General features: G+C 40.6%; 1 protein-coding gene across 2 annotated transcripts; it reads left to right on the top strand.

Moving 5' to 3' along the window:
• The first annotated feature begins 220 nt into the window (after nucleotides 1-220).
• On the top strand, nucleotides 221-15,479 carry LOC137595594 (protein kinase C delta type-like). 2 transcript variants are annotated; one of them, XM_068315804.1, is made up of 17 exons: nucleotides 221-378; nucleotides 6,922-7,052; nucleotides 7,197-7,466; nucleotides 9,331-9,499; nucleotides 10,771-10,802; nucleotides 10,895-10,980; nucleotides 11,396-11,525; nucleotides 11,634-11,734; nucleotides 11,839-11,923; nucleotides 12,103-12,230; nucleotides 12,582-12,755; nucleotides 12,832-12,923; nucleotides 13,044-13,106; nucleotides 13,208-13,346; nucleotides 13,616-13,804; nucleotides 13,969-14,097; nucleotides 14,236-15,479. In XM_068315804.1, the coding sequence occupies exons 2-17, from the start codon at nucleotides 6,944-6,946 to the stop codon at nucleotides 14,392-14,394; spliced, it is 2,055 nt and encodes a 684-aa protein (XP_068171905.1). In that variant the 5' UTR covers nucleotides 221-378; nucleotides 6,922-6,943; the 3' UTR covers nucleotides 14,395-15,479. The 2 variants fall into 2 exon arrangements, with proteins under 2 accessions (XP_068171905.1, XP_068171906.1); XM_068315805.1 differs by lacking the exon at nucleotides 221-378 and adding an exon at nucleotides 489-635.
• The last annotated feature ends 1,692 nt before the right edge of the window (nucleotides 15,480-17,171 follow it).

Genomic DNA, 17,171 nt, shown 5'->3' with positions numbered 1-17,171 from the left:
TTATGATTTAAGAGTGCAATGCGCGTGCGCGTGTTAATTATATTATAATGATTGCAAAAAACATATAAAAATTCTGTCATACCACAACTATGTCGTCACATTTCTCTCTGCGTGCGTGTGATGCGTCTTTGTTTCGTCAGTGTGTGTCTGTGGGGGGGGGGGAACTCACCTGGATGACGTCACACATTTACATTTACTCCCGTGGAGCGCGCGACGCGGCGGAGGGACGAGTCGGGCGACAGCTTGGAGCCGGACGCGCGCTCAGTTGAATGAACAGCAGCCGACGCGGACACTTCCTCAAACGCCGCTGGAGAGTTTGAAGCTAAAAGTCGGTACATTTTCCCAACCGGCACTTTCATTTCCAGTCCTGCTGAAGAGGTAAGACATAGTTTGTTGACGGGGGGGGACAACTTGTGTTGTTTGACAGTTGGCCGCACTTGTTTATCTTTGGTTTCGGTGCCAAATTGGTGTCAAAGGTCGCCGGCAGCACCTCCACTCTGATTTATGTCGTAGCTCGCCGGTAGCCCCGGTCATCACCGGGAGTACGACCGTAACCGGACGGCAGTCTGACGTTAGGAAGGAGCGGGGGGGCTGCTGTCGCTGAATGTCTCCTGGTCTCACCGAGTTGTAGTTACGTAAGTTAAGCCATTTGTTTTGGAGTGCTTACATTAGAAGGCCACTTCTTGGAGTGGAGCTTCCGCTCTTATTCTGGTCTTATACTGGCAAAGCGACGCGTAATAGAAGAGGAGGTAGCGGGTTCGAATCCCACTGTGAACAGGAGTCTGTCTGAGATGTAACAACAAATAACAACAAAAACAAACGAAAAAGACAACCTGGACAAAAAAACCCCAACAACCTGGAGTTATTGGAGCTGGAATACTTTGAAGCAGTCAGTTGTAGCTTCATTCCTTAGTTATCCCTACGGATGCTGTGTAAATATTGATTTGTGTAAATCTATGTCAAATCAAAATGATTCACTGTAACAGTGACCCACTGACTTCTCTGCACTATCTCACGTTTCAGCCTTTGGGTTTCTTTCACAGTTTTCATAAATGTTGAACGTGTTCTTGAGCCGCTTTGTGTTTGTCTGTGAGACTTTCCCGTCAAAGGTCTTTCCGCCTTCCCTCTTTGCATTCAGGTTTGACAACTGGATTTTTTTTAAAATCACATACCTCCCTTAGTGTCCCTCATTACCTTTATAGGACAATGAGCACGGTGTATTTCTGGTAACAAAGTAAGTTGACATGTGTCAAAATATACACCTCCTTAGATGTTACCTTGAATTCCAGCGTCTGACACAACTTGTCAGCTCCTCAGGTGCATAAGAAAACAACCCATTTTGAAATATTCTGTTCACCACCTATGACATTCTTGCCTCACATTCAAACACCCACTGTTGTTCGTTTGTGGCAGGACTCCGTATCCTGCCTTTTTTCATCTGGAGGCAGTGCAACATTGTTAGTGCAGGTAACACCTGCAGTTACTGGTGTGTCAATATTGGCTTGTGGCTTCATGTGCTGCGTGGAGGATAGGGCTGGGACATCTGCTGACGGGAGGAGGAGTCGGCTGTGCACTGATCCCTCTATAGTACACTATAGTAGACATAAACACGAGGCACAGGCGACAATGTTTGGAGTGATATTACACTTAAATACCACATGTTTCTGTGAATCTGTCATGAAGTAGCCAACTGTCTCTGTGTGTGCGTGTGTTGAGTGTATGTCAGCGTTATAATGCGACTTGCATTAAAGCTTGGATTTTTTTCCCATCTCCTCAGTTTGTCAGTCATAAAAAATGGACTTCCTGTTCTCTAAGGGTGGGTCACACACATGCACATGTCAGTACAGCGTCACCTGTCATGAATTCAGAAGGAGGTCAGGGCAGAATAAAGGATGTATACCAATAGTGACTCTCAGAGGATCAGAATTAATTCCATGCTGGAATGGCAGGTTTGACTCCATCCCAACCTGTTCAGTGGAGGAAGGGAGAGAACTGGAGATGGATCACATAACAACAGTCGTTGTCACTCTGAACTCCCGGGTGTGTTACTGTTTGAATTTATTTGAAATTTAGTGAACTTTTCTACACTGGTGGTAGAAATCCATCAATGTTTTAACTCAACAGCCTTTAATCTGACCTCAGCTGTGGTCTCACTGTGTTTCAGGTCCTACCTTTCTTCTTCTTGTACTTTGACCCGATTGTTGGTTGTGTTTGCACACGAATGAAAGACACAACTTAGCACAATGTGAGGGCAACCGAATGAGTTTTTGTTTTTAGCTGAAAGCATTAGTACCTGGTTGGGCATCTATAATTAAATATTTAGACTGTACTTAGCCAGCATATACATAAAGGTCTATTTGTGTTTTTGTGAGTTTGCACATATTTCAGGAGAATGAATGAAAAGAAGGCTTTGATTCTTACGATCCAGTCTCCGCTGGAATTCATTAAAGGCTGCTTTGTTGGAGGTTATTAGTGTGTGTGCACACTAATGCAGTGTTAATGCAGTAGTAACACATGGCTCCATGCCTCACTGTCGTCTTTGTGGATTAACAACACTTTGTGAGAACTATGTTGTGTAGCCTGCATGGATTTGTGTACTTAAAATTGTGAAGGAAAATAAAAACACTCACAACCTCTCTGTTGTTAGCATTCCATAACTTATTCTAGAAGTTGTTACTTTTAACTTCCTTTAAGTTAGTTATTATGTCTCCGCCATAGGGACACAAAGAACCCTCGTCCATCCATATATTACAGTCAGTATTCTGCACAGAATATTTAAAAAAATCAATTAAAAAAATCACACATCCCTCATAGGAATTTAACAAAAAATTTGCATCTCATAATTTTGTTCCTTCAGTTAGCCCATTTTACATTTTTTGGCAAAAACATTGTTTTAAATTCATCTGTACATAGAAAGAGGACTGGCATAACTTGAGAATCTTCATGATTTTTTTGTATCTTTGAAGATCCAGATGAAGATGACAAATAAATTGAGTAGATTAATATTGGTGCAGTATTTAATCTATGAGTTCTGTCTTTATTTCTTATATCAAGCTGGAAAAACACGATCCCAGCAGATGTTCATTTGGATAAAAGATCACTAAGGTGGAAGACAAAGTGAAAAGTAAAAGTGTTTTAATCAGGTAGAGTCCACGAATAATTAATGATTAATTATTGACTATATTATAGCACCTGCTACCGTGTACGTATATCAAACATTTACCAACTTACCTTAGCATCCATGATAATTCCCATCACATTCATTTGCTGTACCTGCTACATCCGCTATACATTCTACCGCAGGTTATGAAAATGAAAAAGACAAAAAAAACTTTCCTCGCTTTCTGTCAGTATGTCATTACAAAATGTGTAAAAATGCTTTGTGGACACAAAGTGACACAATCTGGTTGTGTTTGCCTTGCACTCGTGCCCACAATTAAACAATTCCTTTTTAGACTATAAAACATTCTCAGGTTATAATTTTAGGATGTTTTCATTCACATTGTATGAGCAGTTTTGGAATTGCAGCCCTTTTGATACACAGAGTCCAAATTACAGGATAATTCTATCAAACATGAACTAAAGAAACTTGATTGACGACAGTGTTTTAAACAATTTCTCCCATTTATTGCCATATTTGACACTGTTGCACTGCTGGATAATCTGAAAGTCAAGTGATTAATTGCAGTTTGAAGTGAGATGAGAAGCTCTACATTTTTGTAATAATCCACGCTAACTTTGATTTAAACAAATTATTGTTGTGATTGTGTTGATCACTTTTCATAATCATTATTTCCTGTTTTCTGGTCCTATAAATAATAATCGCTTCTCAGTAAAGTGATAATCATGCTGATTATTTGTGAATTTCTGAAGCAACTGTTCCAGTAGCCTCCATAAGTACAGAAGGCTAACATGACCTGATGATTCCAGGTCACTGTGAAGGAGGGAGTTTGTCTGTTTGTTTGACTCTGTAATCTTCGTCCGGACCCGCAAATGAAAGCCTGACATGCAGACACTCCCCAACCTGCTAAACCTGTCTGATCACCTCTTCTACTAAATGGCATTTTCACAGAATACATACCAACCCTCTGTCTCATTTCTGGTTCCTTGTCGGCCTTGACTCTGATGATAGAATTGTTGTTGAACAGTCACACATGTGTCTCCATTGGTTAATGGTGTTTTAAACATGTTACAAAATGAAAGACATACATCATCCACCATTACTGCTTTTTGATGATGTCTTAGTTTCTTCTCTTTCAAACCTCTGTTCTTGGCTTGTTTATGTTTAAATTGGTGCACAGAAAATAAAACTGACTTCTAAAAGATTCACATTAGATTATTGTTTTGTTTGTTGTCATATTTCAGCACAAGAGGTTTTGTGGGGGGGGGGTTCAATTTATTTAAAAGGTGTATTTTAAAACTGTCCTGTGAAAATAGAAATACCTGTCTACTCTGTTCTATAACAGGTCCATCAGAAAGGTGATGCTTTACAACTTGGGTCCTTTTGTATCTGCTAAGCATAACTTAGCCCAGATGGATATACAGTATATGTATTTATCAAAGTGAGATCCTTAGTTTATGGATGACTTGGTGTTGTGTAAAGTTAAAGCATGCCCTGCAGGCAGGTAGTGCTTTTTGTATTTGTGAATAGCTAAAGATTTACTGGAAAGCAACACAGATACACGAGTAATGTCACGTTGGGTTGTCCACATTGTGGCGGAAGCTAGTCGAGACAAATCAGCTGCAGTTATTAACTTTAGATAGATCCCTATCTAAAGTTTTAAGCACATGTAAGGTTTGTGAGCCGAAGGGCATTGAATACAGCAATGCATTTGTAATGATTTCTGTGCAGCTTTTGATTAAACATTAGATTTGAAAAACTTTTGTATCAACAATCCTATCACCTTATTTCTCAGTCTTTAGAATCATAAAATGCAGCCAGCATGTATTTTATATGTAAAATATACTTTATTTCAATAAAAACATACTGTATTTACTAGCCAAGATGCTTTATGTGAACTCATTGTCATATTTATCCATTATAATGAGTGAAGAAGTTACATTCTTAAAGAAGTTACGCATCATTACACTCAGCTTGTGCCTGAAGTTAGGCTCAAACAAATGTTTGAAAGAAGCATCTTCCTTTATTCTCATGTTGTTTTGGTATTTTAAATTCAAATGGGCTGTTGACTTTCAGTTACCTATATGTGGCTATTGAGTAACTTCTGACATTTGCAGAAGTTGGATGTCAAGTGATTTTCCTAAAGGGCACCTTGATAATGGCTAATGGGATGCCAGAGTTAGTTATTCACTTCCCCATCCAGCTTGTCTGAGATCTCAATCCAGCATCATCTTCTACATCACACCTTCCTCTGTGGGGCTCTGCTGCCTCCTGCTCACTGCAGACCCTTAATGGGCCAATTTATCACAGATTATCTTCAGTTGAACACATTAATATGCTTGCATTTCAAACCTGAGACCTGTTTACTGCAGCAGAGGAATACATTTGAGAGACGGAGATTCCTGTTCTACCTAATAGTTTCAGCTGCAGGAAGAGAATAACCTAATTATCTCTTTGAAATTCTGCAGTCAGACATCTTAATCCAGCAGTTCAGCCCTTCCTTTGTCGGACTGAGCAGCAAGCATGTAGACGTATTTAGTTCTGTCACCAGAGGGCTCATACTGTGGAACATTCAGCAATGTGAAAATGAACATGAACACAAACAACGCTTATCTCTGTATGATTGATTCATTATTTAATCAGAAACAAGGAAGAAATTTTTTTCTTGTCCAGAGGATTCATGTGTTTACAAATACCATAAAGAAACGTCAATTCATAGAGTTGAAACCATTTTGACATGCTTTTTGCCTCAAATTTAACAAATGCCTGTGCTATAAAACAGCTATAAAGTCAAGATTATGTCAACAGGGCCAGAGAGTAAAGTTACAAGAGATCAAATAAAGGAACTTAAAAGCTTATAAAAAGTGCTGCACAGAGGAATTCTGTTGAATTTATTGCAGCTTTGGGAATTAGGATGTGGGCTAATATGCTTTGTAGGTCTTTCAGTTTTGTGGTGTTTTATATGTGTGACTCAACGGCTTCTAACAGGAAGAGTAAATGAGGAAGTTTTCTTTTTTATTATATGAGTCTTAACTGACCAATGTTTGAAGAGTTCTATCCTTTATTATGTGGAATAGAGTTACGTGGATACAGTCAGACACAACACAGTCTGACCCCTCAAGAGAAGGAACAGTATGAAAGTGATGCAAACCAGCGCTCGCGGAGCTGAAGTGTGGAGAAACTCTGGTTCATGAAGCAAGCAGGCAACCACTTCTGCAAGCAGTGTTTTCTGTTTGCTTTGTGCTTTAAAAGGACATGTGTAGTGTTTAATGTTCACTTGGAATTTGAACACATCGAAAGCAAATGAATGCCCTTTTCTGTCTTTGTATACAATGAAAAGATCTGACACTGCAGTTTTCAGATGAGGCCTTCAGATAACACTACTGACTCAGACTCACACAAAGCAGTACTACATGGGAATTTGTCATGACCAACATTTGTGTTTTCAGTTTTTAATGATAGAAAAATCCATTAGCATGAGCTCAGACAGAAACATGTAATATAAAGGAAATTTAATTGCTTTGTAAATTCCTTCTGTCTCATTCCCCTTTCCTTCTCCGCATAATTTTTCAGCTGCTGCTGTCTTCTTTCCTCATTACTGGCAGGTAATTTCTAAAGTTGCCGTCAGCTGGAAACTTCTGCTTCCTCTTCACTGCTCAACTGAGAGCTGTTAGCCACTGACCCTCTTCCTTCTCAATTGAAGGGAAGAACTTAAGCAATCAAAACCCCAGATCTGTGTGAGGGAGTGACAGAAAGAGAATGAGAAATGTTTTCACTTTGAATCTGTGCCTGTCTTGCAGGAGGCTTTGGTGAGCCGTCACAATGGCACCCTTTCTGCGTATTAGCTTCAATGCTTATGACGTGGGTGCACTGCCATCTCTGTCTGATGGTCTCATCTGTGCCATCAAGATGAAGGAGTCCATCAATACAGGTATGTATGGACACACACACACACACACACACTGCTACTCTGCTAACTCTGTTTGCTTTGTGTATTCGTTTTTCATCTACTGTGATCTTCCTCAGAAAAGACAAGTAAAAGGCAAACATTTTGTATCTTATTATCCTTTCACAGAGCGAGGGAAGACCTTGATCCAGAGGAAGCCCACCATGTACCCAGCCTGGAAATCCACTTTTGATGCTCATATCTATGAGGGCCGTGTCCTGGAGGTGGTCCTCATGCAGAACACTGAGGAAGCTCTGGCCAAGGCCACCGTTGGTGTGTCTGTACTGGCCGAACGATGCAAGTCCAAACCCAACGGTCGTGCAGAGTTCTGGGTGGATCTTCATCCTTCAGGGAAGGTCCAGATGGCTGTGCAGTTCTTCCTGGAGGACAGTGATGCAGGTAAAACGGCTGGAAATCAATAAATTCATTATATAAAAAAGGAAAACTAACAACTATAGAAAGCAGTACTCCACACTTGACTAATATACACTCCTTCTGGTGAGTGATGCAATCGCTATAGCAGCTCTATGACTGGTCAAAGTCATCCAAAATTTTAGCTTACACACACCTGAAAGGGATCTTTCAACTTAAGGATTAAGGGAAAACAGCAACATAGCTGTTATTTGATCATAGTTAAAAAATGTAATCCACTTCGTCAGGTTCAGGTGTTTGTAGTTCTTCAGCTGGGTCCTAGAAAGAACGCCCATTTCATCAGATGTAGACTCAAATATAGGTAAATGCTAATGGATCCAAGTATGGTCAAAGCTGACTGGACCGAGTGAAATTCCCCATGTTGGAAAATCAACATGCCCAGCACTGGTGTTTAAAAAGTGTTCACTGACCCAAGCTTAGGACGCAGCGATGAGAGCATCAAATGCTAACCACGGGGCATTAGAAGTGTAGTTCTGCATGCTAATTAGCGCTGTTGGGGAAAACCCCTGCCTCAAGCTTGCTCTCTCCCTTTCCCACAACACTCATATAGACCTACATAAAAAATTTCCTCATGCTAGAGATTTAGAATTCCCTCTCCCGTCAGACAGGATGCTCATTTTCGTGTACTTCCTGAACACACCCACAGTGTGACACGTTGATTAGTATATTATTATTCTTTGTATTGGATTTGACTGAAGAGCCATCCATCTTTAGGGTCTGTAACACAACAGAGAATCATCAAGTCGAACGATCCATCAGTAGAACTCAAGTTCAAAATGTTTTTTCTGTCACTGTCACCTTTGAAAAGACGATTTTAGTTTCACTTCAGCTGTTAGAAGCAGAACTGAGTGAGAGCAGTACCAGCCTGCAGCACTGCTGTCACAGGACTCAGGCGAGATCTACAAACCTGTTCAGTTTAGGGGGGTGGGTTCTGTGTCACAGTAACACAGCAGTTGGGGTTTTGCTGCTCCCAGTGGGGGAAGGGTAATGAAAGGGAGTTTGTCTACTGTTATGAAAGAGCCCTATACTTCATCAGCTCCCTCCTACACACTCCGCAGGTTCCCTGAAAGGCAACCGAGTGTATTTTTAGGTGTGTGTGAACAGCCCTCACCACGTCTGCCTTATTAACCTTGTCTGTCTTATTTCTTGTACCCGCCGTCTCGTTCCCACTGTTTTGGCTGAGCTCACTGATGCGTCGTACGAACATCAGCTTGTATCACTAGACTGGCAGAGAGGAAATTAGCTAATCCTCTTCACCTCATCACTTCTCCCACATTTCCCTTTCTATTGCTTGTCTCTTTAGCAGAGGCAACTCCTTTTTTTGCTCCATCCCTCCCCCTCTTCCATCCACCCACCTACCCTCCTTATATCTGTTCCAGAGTTTCAGCCGTCTTTGTGTACCTCTCCCATGCCTCTTGTCTTCTTTGGGTGACTTTTGACCCCACTCTGTTGACTTGTGTCTGTGAGAACAGCTTTTCCAAGATGGCCTTTAGCAATGACTGTAGCCTTTTTCTGAAGCTGAAATGCTTTTAAATAATAGAGCTCTTGCCCTTTATAGCTGACGACTGATTGATATTCATTCCCAATGTGCAGTAATTTCAGGAGCATCGGTAAATCTCATTAGATATACTGCAGCAAAGCTTCTAAAATTAAATGAACAACTAAGAAGATCCTGCTTCATTTTAGACTAGTCCTATCATAATATTTGTTTGGTGTTTTAAATCAATAAAGTTGAATTTGGATGATAATTCTTTTTAAAGACAAACAACATATTTGGAATTTAGTAGCAGCGTCATTCATTAATTGATTTTCTTTCTTTTTTTAAACACAGTGGCAAGTAAACCATCAGTTAGGGTGATTCCTGAGGATGGAGTTACGACTCTCAACCGGAGGAGAGGAGCATTCAAGCAGCCCAAAATTCACATCATCAAGAATCACGAGTTCAGAGCCGTCTTCTTCAACCAGCCCACCTTCTGCTCTGTCTGCAGAGAGTTCCTGTGGTGAGATGCTAATTCTGCCTTTGTTGTGCAATGCAGCCGTTAAGTGTGCATACTTTACCATACATCTTTCACTATAACTTCGACCTTTGATATGTTTTGAGTATCTTCAATCAAAGGAGTAGGACTAAGGAGTTGCCCTATACAAGTATCTAATAAACTACTTGTTTAAATCTACATTGTTATTAGTCAGCTGTGTTTATTAAGATGCCAGCTAGCTCCATCCTCATAGCTCCAAGACTTCATACGAGATGACACAAATATCAGCTATCCAACAAGAAAAGCACACCCCCCATGAGGATTTCTCAAACACCAACCAATTAGTAATGGTTCCAGTTGCCTAAACGGGCATGTCCATGGGGGGTTAGTGACAACAACAGCAGGCTTACTGTTTGAGAATGAGTCACTGTAAAGGGAAATCCCACAGCGCTGTTCTGTAGCATTCCAACTGTGTCAGCAGCAGCGTTAACCGAGTTCTTCCTCTCATCACAAACTACAGTCATGTCTATCATCCTAGGACATACATATGCGTGTGACTGTTGGAGAGCATATCAGTCGCTCTCACACTTTTCCGTAACTGTACAAAACTTTAAATTTGAGGACAGTGCAAATGTGGATCGGTAGTTGTTACATAAAGAACAGAGTTGACTTATATGTGCAGAAAGAATTCCAGTGTTTTTAAATTTGAAAAATATATTAACAAATTCTAGTGTGTAAGTGAGTCATGCTTTTACACACATTTTTGGAATTGGTGCTGCAGATGGTCTCAGCTGCAGCAATGACACGCCGCAGAGGCTGCAGTATAAACATCTGGGGATTATGTCATCCATAAATGCACTGAAACTGCTCTTCTGCCTCTCACAGGCAGGCATTGTGTTGCTGTAGCCTCTGAATTGGTTTTGGACAAGCTGTTCATTAAAGTTTATTCTATAAGTCATGGCTGAATATTAGAATTAGAAGGAAACAACTGCAATAAATCATTTTTCATGAGATTTCATAGGATGAATTCCCCTTGAGAGACTTTCAAATTGAAGAAAAAAGATTTTTGATCTCATGTAAATATAGGATCCAGACAGATTCTATTTTAATGATGCTAATTAACTATATCTATGGTAGATTTCTATCATAACCAGAATCAGAGTAATAAAAATCATTCTAAATATACTCTTCTTATGTCAGCATCCACATTTTTCTCTGCTATGTCACAGGAAAATGTTTTTTGGTTAATGCTGCCAATTAAAAGAGATTAATCACATCCCTTTTATCCCATGCAGGGGACTGAACAAGCAAGGCTACAAGTGCAAACGTGAGAGATTCACTTACTGCATTTTTTGTCACATTGTAACCTTTTGAGTTCTTGTATCAACACCATATTTCTTTCTCATTTATTTCCCCCAGAATGCAATGCGGCAATCCACAAGAAATGTATTGAAATGATCATTGGCAGATGCACTGGAACTGCAGCCAACAGTCGTGACACTGTGGTGAGTTAATGTTTCGCCAACATTAATGCAAAGCCTCACCTCAGATTTCACAACTGACAATGAATTTTAGTTTTACAGGTTTAGACCTTATTGATTTTCCAGGGTTCATGAATGAGGTTTTCTTTGAAGAAAAGTAATCCCTCATTGATCCAAATCTTAAAACTCTTTAGGATGAACAGAGTTTCAGATATTCCTTTATAAGTCCCGCCAGGGCAAAAAATCGAAGTTCATAGCAATTCATACTTTGTACAATAATAGTAGATTTAGCTGTTTTCTACATATAAATCAGTAGGATGTGAAATTGCATTTTGACCTTGATTTACCACTCAAAACTGTCTATAATTGCCAACACATATAATCTCATTTAGTGGTGTTTTAATGAACACTTGCGGGTTCAATTGACTTCTGTTTGTAGTTCCAGAAAGAGCGATTTAAGATCGATATGCCACATCGCTTCAAATACTACAACTACAGGAGCCCCACATTCTGTGATCACTGTGGTAGCCTGCTGTGGGGTCTCTTCCGACAGGGCCTGAAATGTGAAGGTGAGTTCTTTCTTCCACGCGGTCTGAGATGATATATTTGTCTTACTTGTGTTGACATTTTTCTCTGTCGATTTGTACTTCTCTACCCCACTCATCACCTCTGGCCAGACTGTGGCATGAACGTCCACAGCTACTGTGAGAAGAAAGTGGCTAATCTGTGTGGAATCAACCAAAAACTACTAGCAGAGGCTCTATCTCAAGTTTCCCAGGTTTGCACAGTAATAATCTTGTTGTTGTTTTTTTTGTTAGTTGTCGTTAAGACAAACATTGATGAAAAAGGTTGAGATGGTTTAAGGTTTTTCTCCATCTCCAGAAATCTATCAAAAAACCTGACGACTCCAACACAGCAGATATTGGAATCTACCAAGACATCCATAATGCAACAACGGACCCTAGTGGTAAGATATGTGCATTGCAGTTGATACCAGAGAAATGGTTTCATTCTTTTTGTGCAAAATATATTTTATAGCTGTTTTATATTTTCTAAACTGTATCTTTTGCTGTGTTAGTTTGCATATATCTTTGCGTCCACGTTAACAATTCTTATTACTGCAAAAATCCAAATGTGTATTCATAGCAAATGGCAAGATCAAGGCACCTGAGAGACCACATCCTACCCCGGCTGCACCCACAGTTACCCGTATTCACCTCACCGTCAACCACCTGGTGTTCCACAAAGTACTGGGGAAAGGCAGCTTTGGCAAGGTAGGCCCACTGACCCCGTCTGTCAATCTTTACCTGAGTCTGAAAGGAAATGATTGTATGGAACACAGTGTGAACTGAACCCTTTGTGCGATTTTGACATATTGATGACGTTACTCCTGATTATAGTAAGGAAAAATCGGGTAATCCTGACATTGTTCACATGCAGAAATTTTTGTTGATAAACAAATGGAACTTTGGTTGGAGCAGACAGTGATGTTATACCCAGGTCAAAGGGAATCTGCTTTTGGTTCATCAAACATCTCGAGTTCTTATTCAAGTTTCTTCAGATTGCTTGCAATCTGAAGTTTTTACAGTTACACTAAAGCACTCACTCCGTCTCTCGTGCTTCAGGTGCTGCTGGCAGAGCTGAAGGGGAAGGGACAGTTCTTTGCTGTGAAGGTCCTGAAGAAAGATGTGGTCCTCATGGACGATGATGTGGAGTGCACCATGGTGGAAAAGAGAGTCCTGTCCCTTGCCTGGGAGAACCCCTTCCTCACTCACCTCTATTCCACATTCCAGTCAAAAGTAAGCAGACACATACTGACCTTAAGAGAGTTAGCTTAGTGACAGTTAGCTAACAATGATGTGTTGTTTTGCACAGGAGCACCTCTTCTTTGTGATGGAGTACCTCAACGGAGGAGACTTGATGTTCCACATCCAAGACAAAGGCCGCTTCGATATCGTCAGAGCCACGTAAGTACACCTGGAAGAAGCTTCAAAACACTAAGGACTACAGCAACTGTCATTTACCAAAATGTAATTTTAGCTGTTAGTAAAACTGGTAATGAGTATTTTGTACACTTCATTCTTCAGGTTCTACGCTGCTGAGATAATCGTGGGATTACAGTTCCTCCACTCAAAAGGAATTATATACAGGTAAGCAAGTTTGTACTGCTGTTGGACTGGTGTACTTCAGTAGAGTGTGCAGGTGCAGATTGTGATTATTTTATATCATCTCTTCCTGTGGCTTTAATTAGAGACCTGAAGCTTGACAATGTGATGCTGGACAAGGACGGACACATAAAGATAGCGGACTTTGGCATGTGCAAAGAGAATGTGTTTGGAGACGCCAGAGCCACCACGTTTTGTGGGACACCAGATTATATTGCACCAGAGGTTAGCTTCACAACTGCTCTCACATTTCATGCTATTAATTTTCCATTTAAAAAAGTATTTGTTGTGCAAATATGTTATTTAACGTGATCCTGCGTCCTGCCTTGCCATGCATTCCCTCTTTCATTGAGTCTATACACCACCTAGTGGTCTTTAGGTGGTGTTACACTGTCCGCATACATCACATGAGTTCTTAAGTTACCCTGAGTACATCTGCATGAACAATACATGTCCTAGTGCCCTTACTAGCTTCTTTTTTTATGAATCCTCAGATTCTGCTTGGACAGAAGTACACTTTCTCTGTAGACTGGTGGTCTTTTGGTGTACTCGTGTATGAGATGTTGATTGGGCAGTCACCATTCCAAGGCGACGATGAGGATGAGTTGTTTGAGTCCATCAGGACGGAAACACCTCTCTACCCTCGGTCGATTACCAAGGATTCAAAGAGCTTGATAGAACTGGTAACGATCAAGATACCTATATGACATGCTTACACATACTTGTAGGCAGGCATAGCATTTTCATAACCCACATAGATGTCCTGATCGCAACATCATAAAATAGTGCATCACTTTCTGTTGCTTTTACAATCACACACTGTCTTCTTTACATTTCATTAATTCAGTTGTTTGAGCGAGATCCCAGTCGCAGGCTGGGAGTGGTGGGAGACATCCGTGCGCATCCGTTCTTCAAGTCCATCAACTGGACAGCGCTGGAGAAAAGAGAAGTAGAGCCTCCCTTCAAGCCAAAAGTGGTACGAGTCCATGATTTTTCTTTCTGAACCAGCTAAATGGCCCTGAAATCTGACTGTATACACTGGCATCATGATACACATTACTTTAATATGCTTTGTTGTGTTAATGAGACTGAACTCCTGACCTGCCACCCACAGAAATCCCCGAGCGACTGCAGCAACTTTGACAGAGAGTTCCTGAGTGAGAAGCCAAAGCTCTCCCACACCGACAAGAATCTCATCGAGTCCATGGACCAGGCAGCATTTGCTGGGTTTTCCTTCATCAACCCCAAACTGGAAAACATAATAAGCAAATGAAAAGAACAAAATGTCTCCTCTTGGCCAAGGACTTCAAACTAGGCTCTTATCCTATATCCTTTATCTTCACAGGGTCTAAGTTCAATTGGATGGTTAACAGGAACATAAAAAATATTTGGCCCATGACTTATTAAGTTCCTCCATCGGTGGATGAGACATAAATAGTCCAGTGTTTGCTTGCATGAAGAGCAAAAATGCTGTCTCAGTTTTTAAACTGTTTAGGTGTATAAAACTTTGTGAAATTAAGGGAGAAGAAACCAGTCTTACCCTGAGGGATTCTGGGTCGGATATGGGGGGCCCTGTGATGTTTTCTATTTTTTAAACTGGGCTGTCATTCGTGCTTGTGACCCCACTAGACATATCATTTATGGCATTGGATCTGAAAAAAATCATGGGGACAAGCATGAAGCTCAAATTTAGCTGTACAGACATACGCTATAAACCCAGCATTACAAAATCAAGTCAATATTTAAGTCTACATGCCATATTCACCCCATCCCTGTATGCTTTCCCCAATGTATGTATCCAGTGACACTCCACCTGTGTGCATTTTGTGTCACCCCAGCCATAAAGGTGTGATGTAATTCAAGTTAGTTTTTATAATCTATTTTACTGGATGTTTTTATGCAGTTGGGGTGACATTGGTGACACTGTTGTTAAATTAATCCTGTTGCCTCTGTGTCCTAATGCCCATATCTGGTAGCAGATAGGCATCCTCTTGTACATCAAACTGAAACATGATGCAAATATATATATCATTCTACACTTCCTATTTTTCTAATCAGACCTAGTTGAAATTTGCAGTACTGGTACATATCAAGGGTTGAATTATCCATCGTTTTGTGTAGGTGGGATTGGAATCACGCTGAAAATTCATGGTGTTATACTGTATGTGTGGCATTACTTGAATATAGGATTTTTAAAGTGAAAGTAAGAGTGTATATTGAAAATGAATATGTACATTGACCTGTCGTTGAGTAATGGGTGTACTTTTTTTTTACTCTCCGCATATTATGCATCTGATCATGAATAAATAATATGTAAACCATAAATTATAATTAAATCAGTAAAACACATTGAATTGTGTCGCACCATTTTATGACTGAAGCTCTGTGACGTTTTGCATTCGAGTTTTTAATGGGATAGTCATCTGATGATCCTTGATTCGCTGTGGCCGCTCAATCCGTTTCAGATGCCTAAACATTGAGAAAGAAACCCGTTTTTCCAGAACGAGACGCCTGTCCTGGTTTAGTGCCATCTAGCGGTCAGGTGCTGGTACTGCACCAGCATCTCACGTGTGAATGAAGAGGACACATTCCTGCAGTGAACATGATGACCTGTCCTCGTCCTCTGCGCCCGGCAGCCATCCGCTGCCTCTTAGCGGAGGAGAACATCAACAAATAACCTGCTAGATATTTAACTAAAGCAACGTCATGCTCTGGGCTTCTCAGCTGTCCAAGTTGTAGAATAAATATCTTGTGCCAACAGTTGTACTTTTAAAAATACAGTGAAATATTCTTTCATAATTGGATTATGACGCATGATTTTAAAAAAACAACTAAAAGAGAGGTAACGTAATCAACAAAGGAGTATTTTTCAATTACAATATCAAAATTCTTTAAAATTCCACAACACTTCACTAATGAATGCCTGTTCCCTTTTTTCCATTGGTTGTTTCGCTTTTTCGGGCAAGATGCGCTCTCTCTCATGTATTGCACTCTTTTCATCTCAACGCCTTCAAAACGCTGATATATTTTTCTTTTGTTATAATGGGCATCCAAAGGGTTGGTCTATTGTGAAGGATTTTGTGAGGCGCTAGCCTCTTTTCTTTCCAAATGAGCGACAGTGCCTGTTTCAGTGTGCAGATTAGATTTGGAGGTTCCCTGAGCGTCCTTTAAAACGAAAAGCACGCTTATTTCATGAAGAAAAACACATTTACCACATGGAATAGATGTACTTTAGGCATGACACACACACAACCATGGTATATTTCCAGCAGTTTTCCCCCACCCTGCTCACAAAAAAAAAAAAAATTCGACTTGAGCTCCTGATGCAGCAGAAAGAAGTCCAGCAGCAGTGACACAGAATTTCCTTCAGTCGTTATTGTCGTCATTGATTTGGTTTATTTAAAAAAGTAATTGCCCGCCCAGCCTCTTAATAATAATCTTTATGTACTTAAAAATAAAAACGATATTTTGAGAGGAAACTAAGCAACTCTAGCCCATCTTCAGTAACACACAGTGCGCTGACTCGCTGCTCAGCGTATTGCTTTTCCGTAAGAAACAGTACACTTGTCAAAAGTAGGTCGATTATACGCGTAATTATGTTAATACTGGCTCAGTCTGTAACTAAGTGTTGATCCTGCTCGGTATAGAACCATTTACGACGTTTCAGTTTAGCCCGCGTAGCCCTGTTGTTGTGCGCAGACTGCCACCATTCTGTTTTGTTTTTTCCTTTTTCTTTTGTTGTAGCTTTTGGTCGAGTGATATTTTATTGTGTGTGTGAAATGGAAGTCAGTGTGATGTAGCCGGGCTCAGAGGCATATAGGCGGCAGTACATGCGCAATGGCCATTCGTGCCATATTGGAATGAGGTCGTGTAAGAAATCCGTGTCAAGCTAGCACAACACTTCCGACGAGATTCCGGAAGTGTGGCGGTCCAATGAGAAACTCCCGCTGCTGCTTTAGCGACAGTTGTAGCTGTGGCCCGTATGAAGACCTTTATTTTGAAAGGATCAACCGGGGCTCCTGGATGTTATTCGCGCTAGCTTTACGTTAC

This window comes from Antennarius striatus, chromosome 5, assembly GCF_040054535.1.
Source record: "Antennarius striatus isolate MH-2024 chromosome 5, ASM4005453v1, whole genome shotgun sequence".
NCBI classification, from domain to species: domain Eukaryota; kingdom Metazoa; phylum Chordata; class Actinopteri; order Lophiiformes; family Antennariidae; genus Antennarius; species Antennarius striatus.
This window is presented reverse-complemented; position numbering and strand designations above follow the sequence as displayed.

Excerpts from the sequence above, each read along its gene's own strand:
- LOC137595594 (XM_068315804.1), top strand. The coding sequence starts at position 6,944 with ATGGCACCCTTTCTGCGTATTAGCTTCAATGCTTATGACGTGGGTGCA. Across the intron at positions 11,526-11,633 it reads ACAGGGCCTGAAATGTGAAG|ACTGTGGCATGAACGTCCAC; the intron begins GTGAGTTCTTTC and ends ACCTCTGGCCAG. Across the intron at positions 11,735-11,838 it reads CTCTATCTCAAGTTTCCCAG|AAATCTATCAAAAAACCTGA; the intron begins GTTTGCACAGTA and ends CTCCATCTCCAG.